The sequence below is a fragment of the Mytilus trossulus genome, chromosome 1, assembly GCF_036588685.1.
Source record: "Mytilus trossulus isolate FHL-02 chromosome 1, PNRI_Mtr1.1.1.hap1, whole genome shotgun sequence".
NCBI classification, from domain to species: Eukaryota; Metazoa; Mollusca; class Bivalvia; order Mytilida; family Mytilidae; genus Mytilus; species Mytilus trossulus.
The window spans coordinates 85616771-85634185 of NC_086373.1; the positions used below are offsets into that span (position 1 = coordinate 85616771).

The 17415-nt window shown below is 32.8% G+C and overlaps 1 protein-coding gene across 1 annotated transcript in view; it reads right to left on the minus strand.

Moving 5' to 3' along the window:
* LOC134687860 (FAS-associated factor 1-like) overlaps window positions 1-8605 on the minus strand; it is a 30033-nt gene extending 21428 nt beyond the window's left edge. The window contains exons 1-8 of the mRNA XM_063548322.1: window positions 8405-8605; window positions 6118-6186; window positions 4840-5167; window positions 4373-4464; window positions 3753-3862; window positions 2709-2817; window positions 2035-2121; window positions 1181-1279 (exon numbers count right to left, since the gene is read on the minus strand). Coding sequence (XP_063404392.1) covers window positions 1181-1279; window positions 2035-2121; window positions 2709-2817; window positions 3753-3862; window positions 4373-4464; window positions 4840-5167; window positions 6118-6186; window positions 8405-8446 — 936 coding nt within the window. The 5' untranslated portion in view covers window positions 8447-8605. The remainder of the gene's footprint in view (window positions 1-1180; window positions 1280-2034; window positions 2122-2708; window positions 2818-3752; window positions 3863-4372; window positions 4465-4839; window positions 5168-6117; window positions 6187-8404) is intronic.
* Between the last annotated feature and the right edge of the window lie 8810 nt (window positions 8606-17415).

The following is a 17415-nucleotide window of genomic DNA, read 5'->3' on the forward strand; positions in this document are numbered from 1 at the left end:
ACTTAAACATATTGTGAGTAAAATAAACAGAGAAATATCTATGAATAATTGTGAACAAAATTTGAAAGAGTGGTGATGTAACAACAATTTCATACCAACAACATGCAATTTTTTACAATTCTATGTCAGGTGACTTATGTAACATACAGACATAATACAAAATTGATGATATTTTAATCAGATATGTTATATGCTGTTTATGAAACATTATTTTGTACAGGGGAATATGGAATTTGTTTAACATCATTTTAGTTTTGTCAATAAAATAGGCTTTTCCCTTCTGTTTGCTTTATACCACATCAAGACAGAAGGGCTATTGGGCCAAAAATCATCTATAAAATACAGCAACAGATATTAAGTAACCGATTGTAGGACTTCTTAACGACCTGTAGTTTTTAGAAGTACTGTGAACTTACTTTCAGTGACTGCTAGTTATTCCAAAACATGGTACATGTGTATAACTTGTTATTCAATTTAGTTTTTGTATCTATTTCCATGTAATCTTAAGTGATATCTTATTGTATAAGAGGAAGGAAATGAAAAATTCAGGATATTTTTTCCATATGTAAAGTGACATAACTCTAGCAACTCAAAAGTGACACTACCCAAATTCAATCTTGATTTGTGTTTTGTGGTAAAAAGCATTGTGTATAAATTTTATAACATCTGGTTAAGGCAAAACTGAGTTAGAGGACATAAACTAATTTTGGGGAAAATACTACAAGGAGAACGGCTAGGGGACAGGCTTTACACTTGAAGCCCCCTTAGCCAAGGGGCCAGCTGCGGGGACATACACATTTTTCAAGTTTAACAAATTATATAATGTCAAAAGATTTTTGAAGAGCTAGATTATAAGATAATATCTGCAGACAAACACCTCAAAATTCAACTTACATTATTGAAAAATACAAGCCAAAAAATGGAAATTGGTTACATATAATGCCAACTACTGCCTTACCCTTTGCATATAATTTAAAATATAACTGTGCTTTTTAAGTTTTTTTTTTACACATATCCCAATTTGCAGATCTATTTTAAACTGTAGAAAAGCGTGATCAACTCATCCAATACTTTTACCATATATACAAATGTTTTTTGTTCAGCTAGATTGTTATGATTTCTGTGTCTTTTGTCTTACTACTTGCACCTTAAATCATTATTTAAAACTCTTCATAGTTACCTCAACCGTCTTTTTGGCTTGTGGTCTGTGGGTTATATTTGATTTAGTGAGGGTTAATTTGTGTTCTGGTATAGATAATCCAGCACATCCTATAGTCATCTGAAAAAGAATATAAACATAACCTCTACTTGTATGATAATAATATATATATCATCTGCTTGTGTATAGAGTTGTGATTATTTCCAATCAAAATACTTCCCAAAACCATTTTCAAAAGATTTTTTTTAATTGATAGAGCTAAAAACATGAATAATATATATTTGGTGTGATGTAAATGAAAGCAAGCCCCCCTCCCCTTACTGCAGGAGCAGGAGCATGCATCGACTGTTCAATATTTTAAGTGGAAAAAAATGCTTATCCTCAACAAAAAACCCTTTATAAGGTTATTATTATATATATGTAACTGGCTTGGACTAAGATGATATCAAATTTAAGGGGACATTCTACTTGTTGAAGTGTTGTGTTGGCCTTCTTAAACTTAAAGATATTTGAAAAGTCAAACAGAATGTCATAACGGCTAGTCAAGTTGTGGTTTAATGTCGCATATAACTCAATTGTTAACGCAGCAAAATATGTTTTTCAAAGTGTTTCAAGTTCATCACGTGAATTTATGCAATACTGTTTTTTTTTACTTTTTATATCACACAGTCAGGTCAAATATTCAAAATATTGAAAATTCTATTAACTATTTCATATACATTGGAATTCATGCAAATGGATGTATCGGCTATTTTAGCAACTAAGTTTTTCATGATCTTGAAGCATGTATGTAAGATATCATATATAAACTAAAATTTATCCTTACATTTAAGAAATATTAGATATAAATATTTTTGCTTATATAATTATCTTACAGTATCATCATCAGCAACAGGAGGCCAACCAGACCATATCTGATGTCTGGCTGGTACATTGGTTATAGCATACACATCTCCTTTAATCTACAAATAAATTGAAGCAATTGGTAAGGATCAATAAATAATATCAACAAAATCCATTTTACGATTTGGTATTAATTTATTACAAAGAAAAGATCAAGTGGAAAGCAATAGAAAGAACCCAGGGAAAAATATTCATTGATAAATATCTGCTGATCTGAAAATTAGAAAACAATACAGCTGGTAAATCTTCACCAAATATCAGAATAAGGTATAGATAAACTAATTTCTATTTCTGAAAAACAATGGGTAAAAACCAGACAGGTATTGCTTACAACTGTTCTTAAAGCTTCAAGAATACGAGTCTAGCCTTTGATGGGGAGTAGCATTTACAAAGGAACATGAAAAGACAGAAGAACAGATAGACAGTGGGATATATATGTACCACAAAACTTTGTTTGCTGGGGAAAATTACACTGAACTCAACACGTATAAACAGTTCAAAGGTGAGCTTCTGAAGTCTGAAGAGCAATTTAACTTTTGGTTTTTGATAGGAATATATTGGATCTTACTTTTTTCTTTGTATTCTTGATATTATATTCATGTTGATACTAAAAGTCTAAAGTTAACTGATGTAGTTATTTGCCTACCTCTCCTACAGTTTTGATTCCTGGAACATTTAAATTAAATTCTTTGGAAGTGCCATTATCCGTAAAGTTTATTACAAGTTTGTATGTTCTATTCAAGGATTCTGTAAAGCTGAAATAGAAAAAAACAAGATTTAAGTTAGTTTGTTAATTTACTCATAAAAACTAAGGGCAATGAACAATTAGCATCACATCATATTCTGAACCATTTTTTTCAGAGTTTAAGGCTGTACATTGACCTATTGCTGTTAATTTATGTATAATTAGGTCTCTTGTGGCCAGTTGTCTGATAGGCAATCATACCACATCCTCTTTTTTATATTATAATGCAGATTCTGACCTTTGACATGTGAAATTAATCTAAAAACCTTCATTTATTATGTGTATGAAGTCTCATGGCAATTTTACCAAAATTCATATTACCTTTAGATGATGCTCAATTTTTTACCATTACTGTCTTATCTTAGCTTGCATAGAATAAAAATTCTAATGTCACAGTTAAATAGTATTTGATACTGATAATGTTTAATGTTTTATGGCTATAAACATACACTGGTCGAGTGATGTCAGTATTAACTTATAGGGGTTTACATCATTATATGTAGGATTCATAAAAGAACTGTATCAAGCAAGCTAAAACCTAAGCTCAATTAATATTACAACTTATGGAACTTACAAACTCCTGTTTAAGATACATGTAGCACATGTACATATTGAATTTTCAAAGTGTCAAAGATGAAATGTAAATGTTTACCAACTGTTTAATCTGGTGTCTACTGTAACACTTCAACTTGACAATGATTAAAATAATTCTTTTATTAGCAAACTTCACAGTAAACCCCTCCTCAAATCAATGACCATTGCTTTAGAATGTATCACTAGTTTGATGTTATGAGCATATTCAGTATATTAGTAATAACTAACAATAGACAGTATAATATGTCCATATGTTTTCTCTTATCTAATCATGCTAATGAAATATTGAGATTTATTATAAGAAGGATAAATAATTTAATAATTTAGGTTCCAGATAATAGTCTGTCATACCTTCCGTCAAATTCCTCACTGTTTGTTGTCACAATCTTTTTGTTATCTAAATGTGGTGTTAGTAAAAACAGAGTATTTTCCTGTGGCAAATGCAAATCTCTTAGAATTTTCTGAAGAAAAAAGATACATCAATGAACAATACATTTATCTAAGATCAGCTCAGCATTGAATAAATATTGATTGTTTTTATAAGTAATCATGCCTAACAAGAAGATTCGAAACACATGAGTCTTCAGTACCATACACTTAAGTTCTTTCAAACAGATGTAAATATGGCTACTATTATGATAACATATGTATGTAAATCCCTTACACAGTACAACCAAGAACACCCTGCCTGCAAAACAACTATAAAATTATACTCTTTTACATACTAGAAGAAAATTTGGCAAAATTACATGTCCAAACGGAAAGTTGAATTTTACTTGGCTAAATGCCAGCCATTACACTGCATATCTTACAAGCATTACCCAACATTATAAAGATCTCCATCAAATATTAATTGTCCTATATATTACAAAAGCTGAAAAACAAATGTGTGTAAAGAAAGTAGAAATTTATAACTTTATCAGGTTCAAAGTATTTCAATTAATTAAACAGCAAAACATTTAGTCTCTTACTGAATCGTCAGGTTTTATTTTCTTCCAGCCTTTTAATTCCTGATGTTCAGGAGGAACACCCAACCTTGAATGTACGACTTCCTTTATTTTACCTGAAATATAAGAACACAATAATTTTTTATAATAATACATTTATCAGTCAATATTAAAATCTTTGATGTTTTCATATGTATACATAATTACCAGTAATATGTAAAGAATGTAAAATCACACCAGTCTTTAAGACATGCTTTACATTTCTAAGACATACTTTAACCTTTTGTTTTAACATTACCTATATTTTCTACCATACATGTATCATCACTGTGTGTAAATCTAAATAAAGAGTTGGACGAATATATGAAATTTTTACTTAACTTGAATCTTAAAACTAACCAATTGTCTGTTGCCTAATGTCAGTGGCAAAACAAAACATAACCTGGCAAATACTTAAAGAACATTTGGTACTTAATAAACTCTTGACTTACCAACAGTTTCTGAGTCATTTAAAGACACATCAATGTTTTTTTCTCTGTATTCTATAATGAAATGTAACATCCTTGTTTTCTGTCCTGCACGTCTGGTACCAAAACTAGTTGAAGGCCCAATATCAAAATTAGAAGGTCCAGATGCTGACCCTGGGTCAAAGGTAGCAAAAGAATCGGCCACATTATTGTCAATAGGTACAGGCTCAGGAAATACACCTGGATGGAAACTATTTGATATGTCCATAGGGGCTGGATCTCCTGGCTCTATATCATGGAAAACTGGTGAATGTTGTCCTTCTGTTCCAGGCATCACATTTCCTAAAGCTCTCTACAAATTAATAAACATCATTTTATAAAATACTTTACATCTTTAAAAAGCAATATCAATAAACAAAATAGTTTGCATTACTTTTTCACAAAGGTAAAATAAAACACTGATATAAATCTTTGTTAAAATGTCATACTTGGCTTTTCTCAAACAGGAATACACCTACCAGTAATGAAGAACTATGTCAGGTAGTTGCTAAAACCTGCTTTAATATTTTATGTAGAAGAACAAATTTTTTATTTGTATATAGCTAATAATGTATTTTAAATTTTAGATATATATAGTTTTAAAATTGTGTAAAATATTTCATATAATTAATCCTTTAATATTAGTCTCTCATAATTCTTAATAGAATGGCACTTGTATATATTTTAGTATTTAGAAGCTAATAATATTTTACTGTTAGTTTTAATATACAATATGTTTTATACATGTTATCCAATATTTCATGTTATACGCAATGTTTTATATGTATATTGGAATGTATAATGTTATGCAAGTGGTGAGACTTAAATAAACTATTGAATCTGAATCTACAACAAAAAAAATGATAAAAATAAATAGCTGTGAATTAATCAAGAAAAGTCTCAACAGAAAAAAGTATCCATTGAAAGAAGTTGATGCACTACTATCAATCATAAACAACAACTAATGTTTAATTACCAAAAGAAAGCATTGAAATGGAGATTTTTTTTTTGCATCACACCAATTTTCTGTGAGACAAGAGTTGAAATGTAGAAATAAGATTTTTTTCACATCAAACCCAACTCATCCCAAAAAGCTAATCATTGAATTTAAATTAGGTTTTGCATCATATGTTTTAACTATTTTTCATATCTATACCATGTGTACTAATGTTCTTTATATGTTACATAAATTTTAGGTTATGTTAATTATCATACATGTATCTCACATACATGTATGCATTTAATCTATAAGCGTAAAATTACCATTAAATTCCATTCATTCTGATCTAAAATAGCTATACAAGTTTCCACATCTTCTAAATTTGAACAAGCCTGAAAAAAATGAAAATATATTTTCAACATTTTAGTAATTAATAGTAAATTTACAGAAAATTATCACATCAACAATATTTCATTTCATTATTCATATTTAGAGTTTGCAAATGGCCTGGTCCTATCTTTACGGCTAATTATAGATATCCATCATTTCCACCAGCAGCAATCATGATACATTTTGTAATGTAGTTTGCCACCTATGTCACTTGTTGGTGTTAGATAGAATGGACATAAACTATTTTACTTTAGAAAGGTATGTGGAATAAACACAAAATAATTTAAGGGACACTACTGTTTGAGTGACTAGTACGAAGAGGGTGTTCAGGTATGTACAATTTTTTCTAGTTTTTTTTAAGGCTTGACTTATTTACATTTGTAGTTTCTAAATGCAGAATAGGTTTTGGGATCATTAACAGGGCTCTAACACAGTATTTACACATTGACCCCTGTTCATGATCCCTTTAAATAATAATATAACTACTATGTTGAAATGTGTCCTACATGTACTAGTGCTTTCATTTTATACCAATTTTGATATTCTGAAGTATATTTTTAAAAACATTAAGATTGATTAATACTTTAGCTTATTAGTTTAAAGCCTTGCTAATTTATATTTTCATTTTGCTTTTGCAATGATCAACTTATGTATTTGTCAATTGGTATTTGTTATGTTAGTACATTTTGTTGTGTCAGTTTAAAAAGCTCAAGAGCTTTTGTCTTTCTGTATTTGTATACTTTTACAGACTTTAATAATTTTAAGGCACTGGTTACGGTAACCATAGAAACATTGAAATGTAACAATATAAAATTATTGATACATTGGAGGCAAATTGCCAGAATGCAAGGCTTCTCAAGTAACCAACTAATTCCAGCAAAGGGTCTGGGGCTACTTAATGACCTCAGAAGCTCTGGAATAAATGAAGCCAAAACCTGCTTTCTAGAGCTCTCCTGGCAGATTTTTCAAGTGTCCATACACCATTTTTTTAACATAAAACTAAGCAAGGAATCTGATGTTCAGCAGTTCTTTTTGTTGATGTGGTTCATAAGCGTTTCTTGTACACTCGTCATTTTTGGGGCCCTTTGTAGCTTGCTGTTCCATGTGAGCCAAGGCTCCATGTTGAAGAATGTACTAAAACATATAATGGTTTACTTTTACATGTGTGACTTTGGTGTAGTGTTGTCTCATTGGCACTCATACCATACATGCCATACATGTATCTTCTTATATCTATGAATTATATTACATTCGTAATTAATCAGTTCCTCACTCAACCCTGCATTTGGGCAATTAATCTCTACTGAAACTTGTTAATTATTTTCACATTTCAATATAACTATAGTCAGTGCCAAATTTTATTTGATGTAGACGTTAACATTTTCCATCACCTGTAGACAGTTCCCTTAGACATCAACGCAACACTATACTAACAAATAAAATCAGGGCGAACGGACTCTGGGCGAACAGGTATTAGGGCGAACAGAAACTAGGGCGAACCAGAATCAGGGCGGACAGACCCGGATTCGTTTAAATGCTCTCAGAATCCCTTATCAAGAAATTTTGAGGTTGACCAAAACAAAAATCTCACAGAATCCCAAAATTCCTGAAAGAATATATATAGGGGTTTCATTGGTTTCATTGGTGGGGGGGGGGCTGATCTGAATATTGTTTAGTGAGAATCCAGCATCCCGCTTCTTGTTGCCATAATAGCACATGTAATTGACTCTGTCCTGTTGAACTTCAGTCTTCATTTCCTGTTTTCACGCTTAATTACTCGACTTTCATGTGTCATGCTTAAGAATAAAAAAATCCCATGTCCCACTTAGACCCCAATGAGACCCACTATATACTTTCTCCTTTAAAAGCTTTACACTTATATCATGTTATAGATTGAATCTGTCTCACTAGACCTAAGTCTAAGATTGAGGATAATTTATGTTCATTCTTATAATATACACAACTTATACGACTCTTGTTTTTGGTGTGTTGTTTCATTAATTAACATAGAAAAATTATACAAGATTATTCCTGTTGCGCAATCATGACTTGCTTTTTCATTTCACTGGAAAATATTCAAACGTAAATGTGCTTCTGCCAATACCAATCATTTTAACACTGATCATAATTTAGTTTGAGAACTAATGAAGTCTGATTATGTGTATACGGATTTGTTGAGTGGAATCACATGTATATTCGGATAACTTGTTATTCAGTAACCTGAAAATCAGCCAAGATCCGTTCTCTCTCGCCATCTGCCATTGTTGACTATTTTTCGGGTTTTACGCGCATGCCTTTATTTACTTCCGTTTTCACTTTCAAAACAATGTTTGACAAAATAGTATATATCGGGAATTTTTAAAGCAGTCAAAGGTTAAATGTTTCCTTTTCCAACGATATGTTATATCTTTAATTATAATTTTCTTTTAATGAGAAAATTATATGATATGCGTCACGTGACAGTCACATGTCAAAAGTTTATGTAGGCATGATTTTAAATTTTCCGATTGTATATTTTCTATATTCAAACTGAGACTACTATAACACATAGTTATAGTAGTCTCAGATTCAAACATATATTTGAAAAAAAAGTAAACATAAATGACCAAACAAAAATGCAGAAAATGACTTTTACGATATCTCCAATAAGAGATCATAAGATGTCAATTGACAATTTTTGTCATATTTACTTATTTGAAGATCCAGATCGAGACATATATATATATTACATTGGTAGATATTACCAGAGACATATATACACATGTGTATATGTACATATGTGTAAATATGTCTCTGATCTTACCAAGGATATATAGTTAGAAAACTATACAAATCCTTGATCTTACTGAATTACTATAATAGTATAATGATTATACCATAATAATCCCAGATCTTTATTGCTGTTTACAGTTTATCTTCAAAATCCTAAAACTGCAAGACGTTCTTAAAGTTGCTAATTCAGGGACAGCAACCCATCAACCGGTTGTTTGATTCGTCTGAAAATTTCGTTGACCTCGTCTTTCTTTAATGACTACATCGTTGACATCGCCGACATCGTGATGTTGGCAATATCGTGAAAACATCATCTTCATCGTCCCCCTTTCCTGTCTACATTGTTGACATCGTCTACATCGTTTTTCTTGCTGTATACATCGTTGACATCGCCGATATCGCGATCTTGAAAATATCGTGTCGAAATCGTCTACATCGTTGACATTGCCGACAACGCGAAGTTGACTACATTGTTAAGACATCGCCTACATCGTCCTACTTGCTGTCTAAATTGTTGACAACGCCGGTATTACTGTGTTAGTTATACAATACACTCAGTATGCATATGTGTTTCATAATTTGCATTGCACGACTTCGTATTCGTAAGGATATCGACATCGTTGTTTTCAAAATTACGAGTAATATGTTAGCGATATCGGTAATGTCAACGATGTAGACAAGAGTAAGACACGATATCGACAACGTTGTACACTATCGTGTTGTCATTGTCTACTTCGCGATATCGCCAATGTCAACGATGTAGTCAAGAGTATGAAACGATATCGACAACGTTGTACAATATCGTGTCAATATTGTCAAACTTATGTCAACGATGTAGACAGGAGTATGAAACTATATCGACAACGTTGTACATGATCGTGTCGACATTGTCTACTTCGCGGGTCGTCAATGTCAACGATGTAGACAAGAGTATTATACAAATATAGCCTTTGTATGAGGTCGATAATTATAGATTATTACATGGCATTTTCCATATGGCCCTGATATCAGCCCTAGACTCCCATATCAAGCCAGAGGGCTTTAGCCCGAGGGCTTGATATGGGTCGTGGGCTGATACCATGGACCATATGGAAAATGACATGTAATAATCTATTTATCACATTTTTTCAAGCAGGAGAAAAAAAATAGCTTACACCAAATGATATTTGAAATTTCATCAAAAATCACTACATTTCAACGAAAAAAATAAATAAATGTATCAATGTGAGTTAAAAAAAAGTTCGTATCACAGTAGGTTAACAACGTTTTGTGAAAAGTTTAAGAAATAATTAACAATAAATAAATTAATTCTAAGAATTGCAAATATTAAACGACTTTAAAGTGTTACATTACAAATGTTAAAAAATGCTTAGGAAGAATCCTATTACGATACTCATTCCAGTGTGGCGTCATATATTTTCTAAATTCTTCATGACGTCAAAATTTTTCGGGAACTTTTGTGATTTTCACTGTTTTTTTCTCCTTTTTTCTTCTACAACACATTTGTAACTTTCTAAATTTCTTTTCATTGTGTTCAACTTGTTTACAAATAGCCTTTGATTGGCAGATTACCGGAAGTTAAACTCAGGGGCTTGATATGGATTTCGAGGGCTGATAGTTTAGTACTTGCTAACAAATGCCATTGGCAATTATGAATCATTTTATAGTACAACAAACATGGAGTAATAATGATCATGAAACTCTTCCAAATATTCAATGTTTCAAAATGCTTCTATAGCAAATGTTACCATACAATGTACATATATATGGAGGTAGTGATGCTGTTAGTTGACAATTATAGTATATTGAATTTATAACTTAACTTCTTAATAAAGTTTTTGACTGTTTTAGTTGTTGCATTTGGTTTTTTTTCCTTACTTAAAACTATTGTCGGAAGTATATGATAAAGCGATTAATACATGGCCTTTTCCATATCAGCCTGGGTATCATCCCTCGACCCATATCAGCGCCTCGACTCCGTCTCGGGCTGATATGGGGGTCTCGGGATGATACCCAGGCTGATATGGAAAAGGCCATGTATTAATCTCTATATATTGACCTGAAAGAAGTATATTGACTGAGGACGAAGTAAAAAAGCTGTCTAAATAACTCAAACATAACAATTAAGACAAAGTGGACCAGATCAACCCACTCCACAAATACTGAAGGATCTTCCTCGTAAAATACATCGTGTTGATCATGTTAGAACAACCCCGGTATATTAAATCGTATTTTGTAGGTCACATTCATGGAAAGAGAAGATAGTAACTTCTAAATATGGTTCTCATCCAACAAAACGCAAGTTGATCCAAAACAAAATTCAGGCAACTGCAAAAGGTAAAAAAACACATTAAAACAAGATTGTGTCCAACGTACACGCATTATAATTTTCTATGTTTCGTGGACCGATAAATTGGGCTCAAAACTCTCATTTGGCATTAGAATTAGAAAGATCTTATCATAGGAAACATGTGTACTAAGTTTCAATTTGATTGGACTTCAATTTTATCATAAACCACCTTAAATTTAAACCTGAAGCGGGACAGACGAACGAACGGACGGACAGACCAACGGTCTTTATGACCTGGGCATAAATTATAGTCTTCAACCTAAACGGAATCTTAGTTATTAAACGTATAACAAAAGTTAGTTCTCATCTAACCATTATGATATATAGATATGAGAATGAAAATGGGGAATGTGTCAAAGAGACAAAAACAGATAACTGCAGACGAAGGCATTCAATGGGTAATATTCAACATATGTTCAGCGAGTAAACAAAAATGTGTACTTGTTCAGTGAAATGGACGTCACTCAAACTCCAAAACATATAAATGAACTATCAAATATCACAATTTATCCCCAAATCACAATTTTAATCACTCATTAAACCCTTCAAACCTCTTGTGCTGTCCGCTTACATTACATTGCACATTTGCAGTGAACACAACATCGAAGAAAAATGCAAGAACAAGCACTCATGTCTATTTCAGATGACTACAAAGGCTCTTACAACAGCCAACTTGAACAATATATAGTACAGCACAAAAATCAAAAGGTTTTAAACTATGGTATTGGAGGCTTATAAAAAAAGTGAATAAATCCAGTACCCCATCCACACACACACACACACCAACACACACACACACACACACACACACATATTTGAATAAACATTAGATAATGCATACAATTTTCGGTACAAAGACATGGCTTCATCAATATCACGATCGAAAATTAATTACAAGGTATGTTAACAAAAAATTATGAACCATCTTTTGAAGGATAATGATCGACTTGCAACTGTTATCTAACTTTGACCTCATTTTCATGGTTCTTTGAATAATGTTTTAAGTGTTTGTAGTTTGGTCTATTTGACAGATACTATAAGCAATAGGGCCACTATATTTTGTGTAGGAAATTATTGAATGGTCAGTCTAGTAGGTGTCATATGACCATGGTTCATCGTAAGGTCATTGGTCATTTTTCAAGGTTTTGTCAGGCTATTAAAGTTATAGATTTGGAGTATGGAATTAATGTATAAAGATTGTAAGATTGTAAGGTGTCTATAGATAGAAGAAGATGTGGTATGATTTCAAATGAGACCGTGAACTCTAATTCCAAGTCACAATTTGTAAAAAATGTCTGTTTTGTAGGATTCATTCTGGGACTTACTATTATACTGACTACTAAAGTAGTATAATATTCCCAGGTTTATATGCCGTTGGCATCACTAAGTTTTCATGATTAGTTCGTCAATATTAAGTTTTTATATTTTTGTTTGTTTATCTGATACAATAAGCAATGTGTGATCACATCTCAACTATCTTTGTAAATATTGTATGAATAGATATATTACTGAAAGGCGTCTATAATGGCATGTATGAGGGGTGAAAGGAGGGGGTCCGATCCCAAAATCCCGAGTTTATTTTTGCTTAATCCCGAATTCCCGGGCCTTATTTGACCATATCCCGAAATTCCGATAAAATAAAAATGCTTTTTAGGCAAAATACATTGATAAATGATTGTATACTGTTCAAATAAAAGCAATCAGTCAGTTTGTTGTGTGCAGATTTCCTGTATCTTATAAATTAATATATTAACCTAGTGATGTAATGTTTATTGGTTGTTAAGATAACAAACATAAAGAATCTTGTTGTGTATATGCTTATTTCATGTAGAAGGAAGCGTTTTGTAGATTTGGACGTTTGGCGCGAGATTCAGTGGTTGGGTCTATAGGCGTAGGGGTGTTTGAGAGGTACTCTTGTGTTCGGTATCGGGGACATTTGGAGAACACCCCTATCGAGGAAATAGTGAATTCGCCCTAGAGTATATAAGTGGGTGAGGAATATAAACCGTCGGGTCATTACCATTTCATTACAATCCAGTCACGTCTCAGTCCTTACAGCTGAACGGACGTGCTGGGTCAGCTCTCCTTTACCCGATATCTTCGATGAGGGTTTATTGCTAGATGGTCAACGACATACTACTAAGATGACAGAAACCAATCCATGCCGTACAGAGAGACGTAGTAGTTGGCGTACCCGCGTTAACATGCCTCCAAAACCATTGTCTATTATGGGGAGTGTCATGCCGATTAACGTCCGAGGGCTGTATCCTAGGCTGTTGGGTGATACGACCTTCATTTTCCTGCCTCACGGCTTGGGTCCTGATAACGCTTCCTGTCATCTTTAGAACTACGTCCACGATTCATCTACCAGTACTCCATCATCGAGGCTAGCGGGCTGCCAAGCTGACCAAACTGGCCCTGAAAGCAGCCGTTGTGAAGAAGTAAAATCCAAAATAGTCAACAAACCAAAAACAACTCACCAAAACCAAGATGGCGGCCTCCATTCGGCGTCCTTTGCTACCCGTTCCTGACCCACGGCACAAAATATTTAAATGCTCACCAATCGTCTTCGGGCACCGAGCCGACCGTGCGAGGGCTGAAAAGCCAGTCAAGGTCGTTAAACACTTCCATATATATAACCGTCGGGACCGACCGTGCGAGGGCTGAAAGGCCAGTCAAGGTCGTTAAACACTTCCATATATATATAACCGTCGGGTTCTACCGACCGTGCAAGGGCTGTATAGCCAGTCAAGGTCGTTAAAAACTTCCATTTGTAATCGGGTTCTGTCGATGTTGAAGAAGACTGACTTACAATAGAGAATACGCTACATAGCTGTAAGATTGTAAGGAGGACAACTTGTACTGGGGACAACTTGTACTGGGTACAAGTTGGTCTAACATTGCATGTTGGAAGTTGGTAGAGCAGACTGTCTCACTCGGAGGACAGACTGCAATAGTCCACATTAGTTGTTAGTGACATACTGTCCCACTCGGAGGACAAGTTGTTCCAGCCCATACTGTCTGGTAGTTACAGACTGTCCTACTAGGAGGACAAGTTGTACCAGACCGCACTGTCTGATAGTAACATACTGTACCAGCGCGCACTGTCATATAGGACAGATTGTTCTATTAGGAGGACAGGCTGTGTTATAATTATATTTGTATATATATATATAATTGTTTTATTGTGCATTGTTACTTTGTATCGGCAAGGAGCTAGTGTATATATTTTGGTTCATTGTGTATATCATAGATAGTTATTGTTTTTGGTGTTGCGTATTGTTTGTGGACAACTTGGATCCAAGTATTTACTGGAACGTTCGTTTAAGATATAAACGCCTGGTTACACGTTACAGTGAGTCTAGTTTAAAACAATTGATATATTTATATATGGAGACCGAGACATTCAAAAAATTAGAATTAAAATAGATAGGCTAGCTAGTTTGGGCTTAAATCAAATGGTAAGAAATTTTAGTCAGTTACTTAAATGAAGTATATATGATAGAATATGTTATTACTCCTTTTTACTCTGCAGCCTTTTTGTGTGTCATCCGCAGTATCAGTTAGTTGATCTTAGTTGCGTGTATACAATGATTTCAATGTTGTTGTTTTTTTGGTGTTTGTTTTGGTAATTCTTTATTTGTGTCTTTCCATTTAAAATTTCTGACAAATTCAATATGGACCCTCTTTCTCTCTGTGGTACACTGTGATCACTACCGCAGTAACTGACATTATTCTGTAAATAACCTTGTAGAGTGCTTCGAAATTTAACATTATGTAACACCAAACTCAAACTTGGGATGGTCAAAATCAGACGCTTTTTGCTTGAGATTAGTATTCAAAAACATAGGTCTTTGAATACTAATCTTATGCTGACGCACCTAGTTTTATTCTGTTTTGTTCCTGTGTAATCGTGTCCTCAGGTTTACTATTTTGTAATCAAAAAGCGCTGCAAAACATTAACGCAGGTACAACAGAAACAATCACAACACAGAACACCTAACAGTAAGAAACATGAACCACACGAACTTCTAAGCAAAACAGGAGTATACCAAGGTGCTCTGGAAGAGTAAGCAGTTTCTGCAACACATAAAAACCTAGAAACATGGACAATCAAATATGAGCACATGAGAGAATTCAGTAAACTAATTACTATGAAGAACACAAACTCCTATCTTATATAACAAGGAATAAATGTCGATTCTCTAGAATAATAAACAGTCCCTGCTCCTTCAATAACTGGTGTCAGCGTGATGATCGTAACTACAACTACGATCATTCCAATATGACAGACACAAATTTAGGGAAATTTTAGAAGGCTGATTTCTCCACTTTGACAGTTATTTTCAGATATGTATTATGATATAGTCAAGAAACATTTTTTTTAGCATTGCCGTTGAAATATTTTTTTTGTTCATGATGAAAAATCAACAACGTGAAACTGCCTAATCCCTTCTCTACGGCGGATTCTTTAATTCCACAATAGCAATTGTCCATGAATTGCTTGAATGCTGTCAGGTTTTCAAATTTGGTAGCATTTTTTGATTTTATTATTATTATTTATAAAAATGTTAACTGTTTCTTTGCAGAATGGCAATATTGTGGTTTCATTGTAGTAGGCAATGATGCCCTTAATTTTGATGTAATTTTTTGCATCATCACCTTCATCCATTTTTCGTCTGCTAACAGAAGACAATCAATAATTAAAAAAAAAAATCGATATCTTTATTGAACTAATTACGGATTATTGATCACTTAACCATAACCAATTTAATGACATCACTGTCATTACTGATACCAGAGACATATAATAAGTAAGTAAGTAAAACTTTATTTGGATTCGGCATATTGACAAACAATACAAACATAAGCTCTAATGAGCTTTTCACCGAATATAAAAACATATGCAATAACAAATAAAACAAGGCATGCAGCATGCAATAAATAATAAGAAGCAGCACCAAAAATTAACTCTAAGCAAATAGCATATACATTTTTGTACATGTATCTTGCAAAATACCAAAACATATATATGAAGCACTAAAATTTTTAAAAATTTCTGTTTAAAAATTAATTTCTAAATAATTTATGATTTATAAAGTAAAAATTTCAAATCTTTCAAATTTTAAAAGGTAAAAAACAAAATTTCAGTTGCAACGCAGGCTGTTAATGCAACATAAAAAGCATAAATATTGTAACCAAAGTTATCTACAGGCAGAGCAAAAACATTCTGTTCCACTCCAGGACTGTACAAGACTCTTAAAATATGAGAAGCTGTTAATAGTCCTGAAGTGGTCAGGTAAGCTATTCCATAAAGTAGCAGCAGCAAAACTAAAAGATTTTTTTCCATATGAGGTAGTTCTTACCTGTGGTACATCCAAAATATTGCTGTATCTAAAAGAATATTTAGTGTGTTTAATTTTTATTAAATTTTGTAAACATACAGGAGCCAAATTATTTAAAATTTTATAAGTCTCAAGTGCCATTGTCCTGATGCGTCTTACTTGTAGGGTTGGAACCTTTGCGTTCTCAAGAAGAGTTTCAGAGGATGATAAATAGTCGTCGTATACAAATCGTAATGCTCTCTCTTGTATTTTTTCAAGTTTTTTTTAGAATTTTTCTCTGTACAAAAATGCCAAGCCAAAGGGCAAAAATTAAAATTACTCAAAATAAAAGTATGAAAAATTGTAAGTTTATTTAATCTGTTGAGAACATTCAGCTGTTGTGATGCCTGTCTACACAAGTTACTTATATGTGCATCAAATTTTAGTTGGTAATCAATATCAATTCCAAGTAACTTTACTGTTTCTTCACATGATAAAATATTTTGCTGAATTTGTATAGATGGATTTTTTGCAAAGGTTCTTTTCCCTACAGCAATAACTTGGAATTTATCAGGATTTGCCTGCATCTTATTTTCTTTAAACCAATCAATAAGCACTTGAGACTTGAGTATAATATATGTCTCTGACACAATGTTATAGATACTTGATCATACTTGTTAAAAGTACAAACCTGAAGAATGTTAAATCGATACACGCATATGCTATTTTTTGGGGGTCTTCAAACAAGAGTCCCGATAGATGAAAATCCCGAATACCCGGACGTA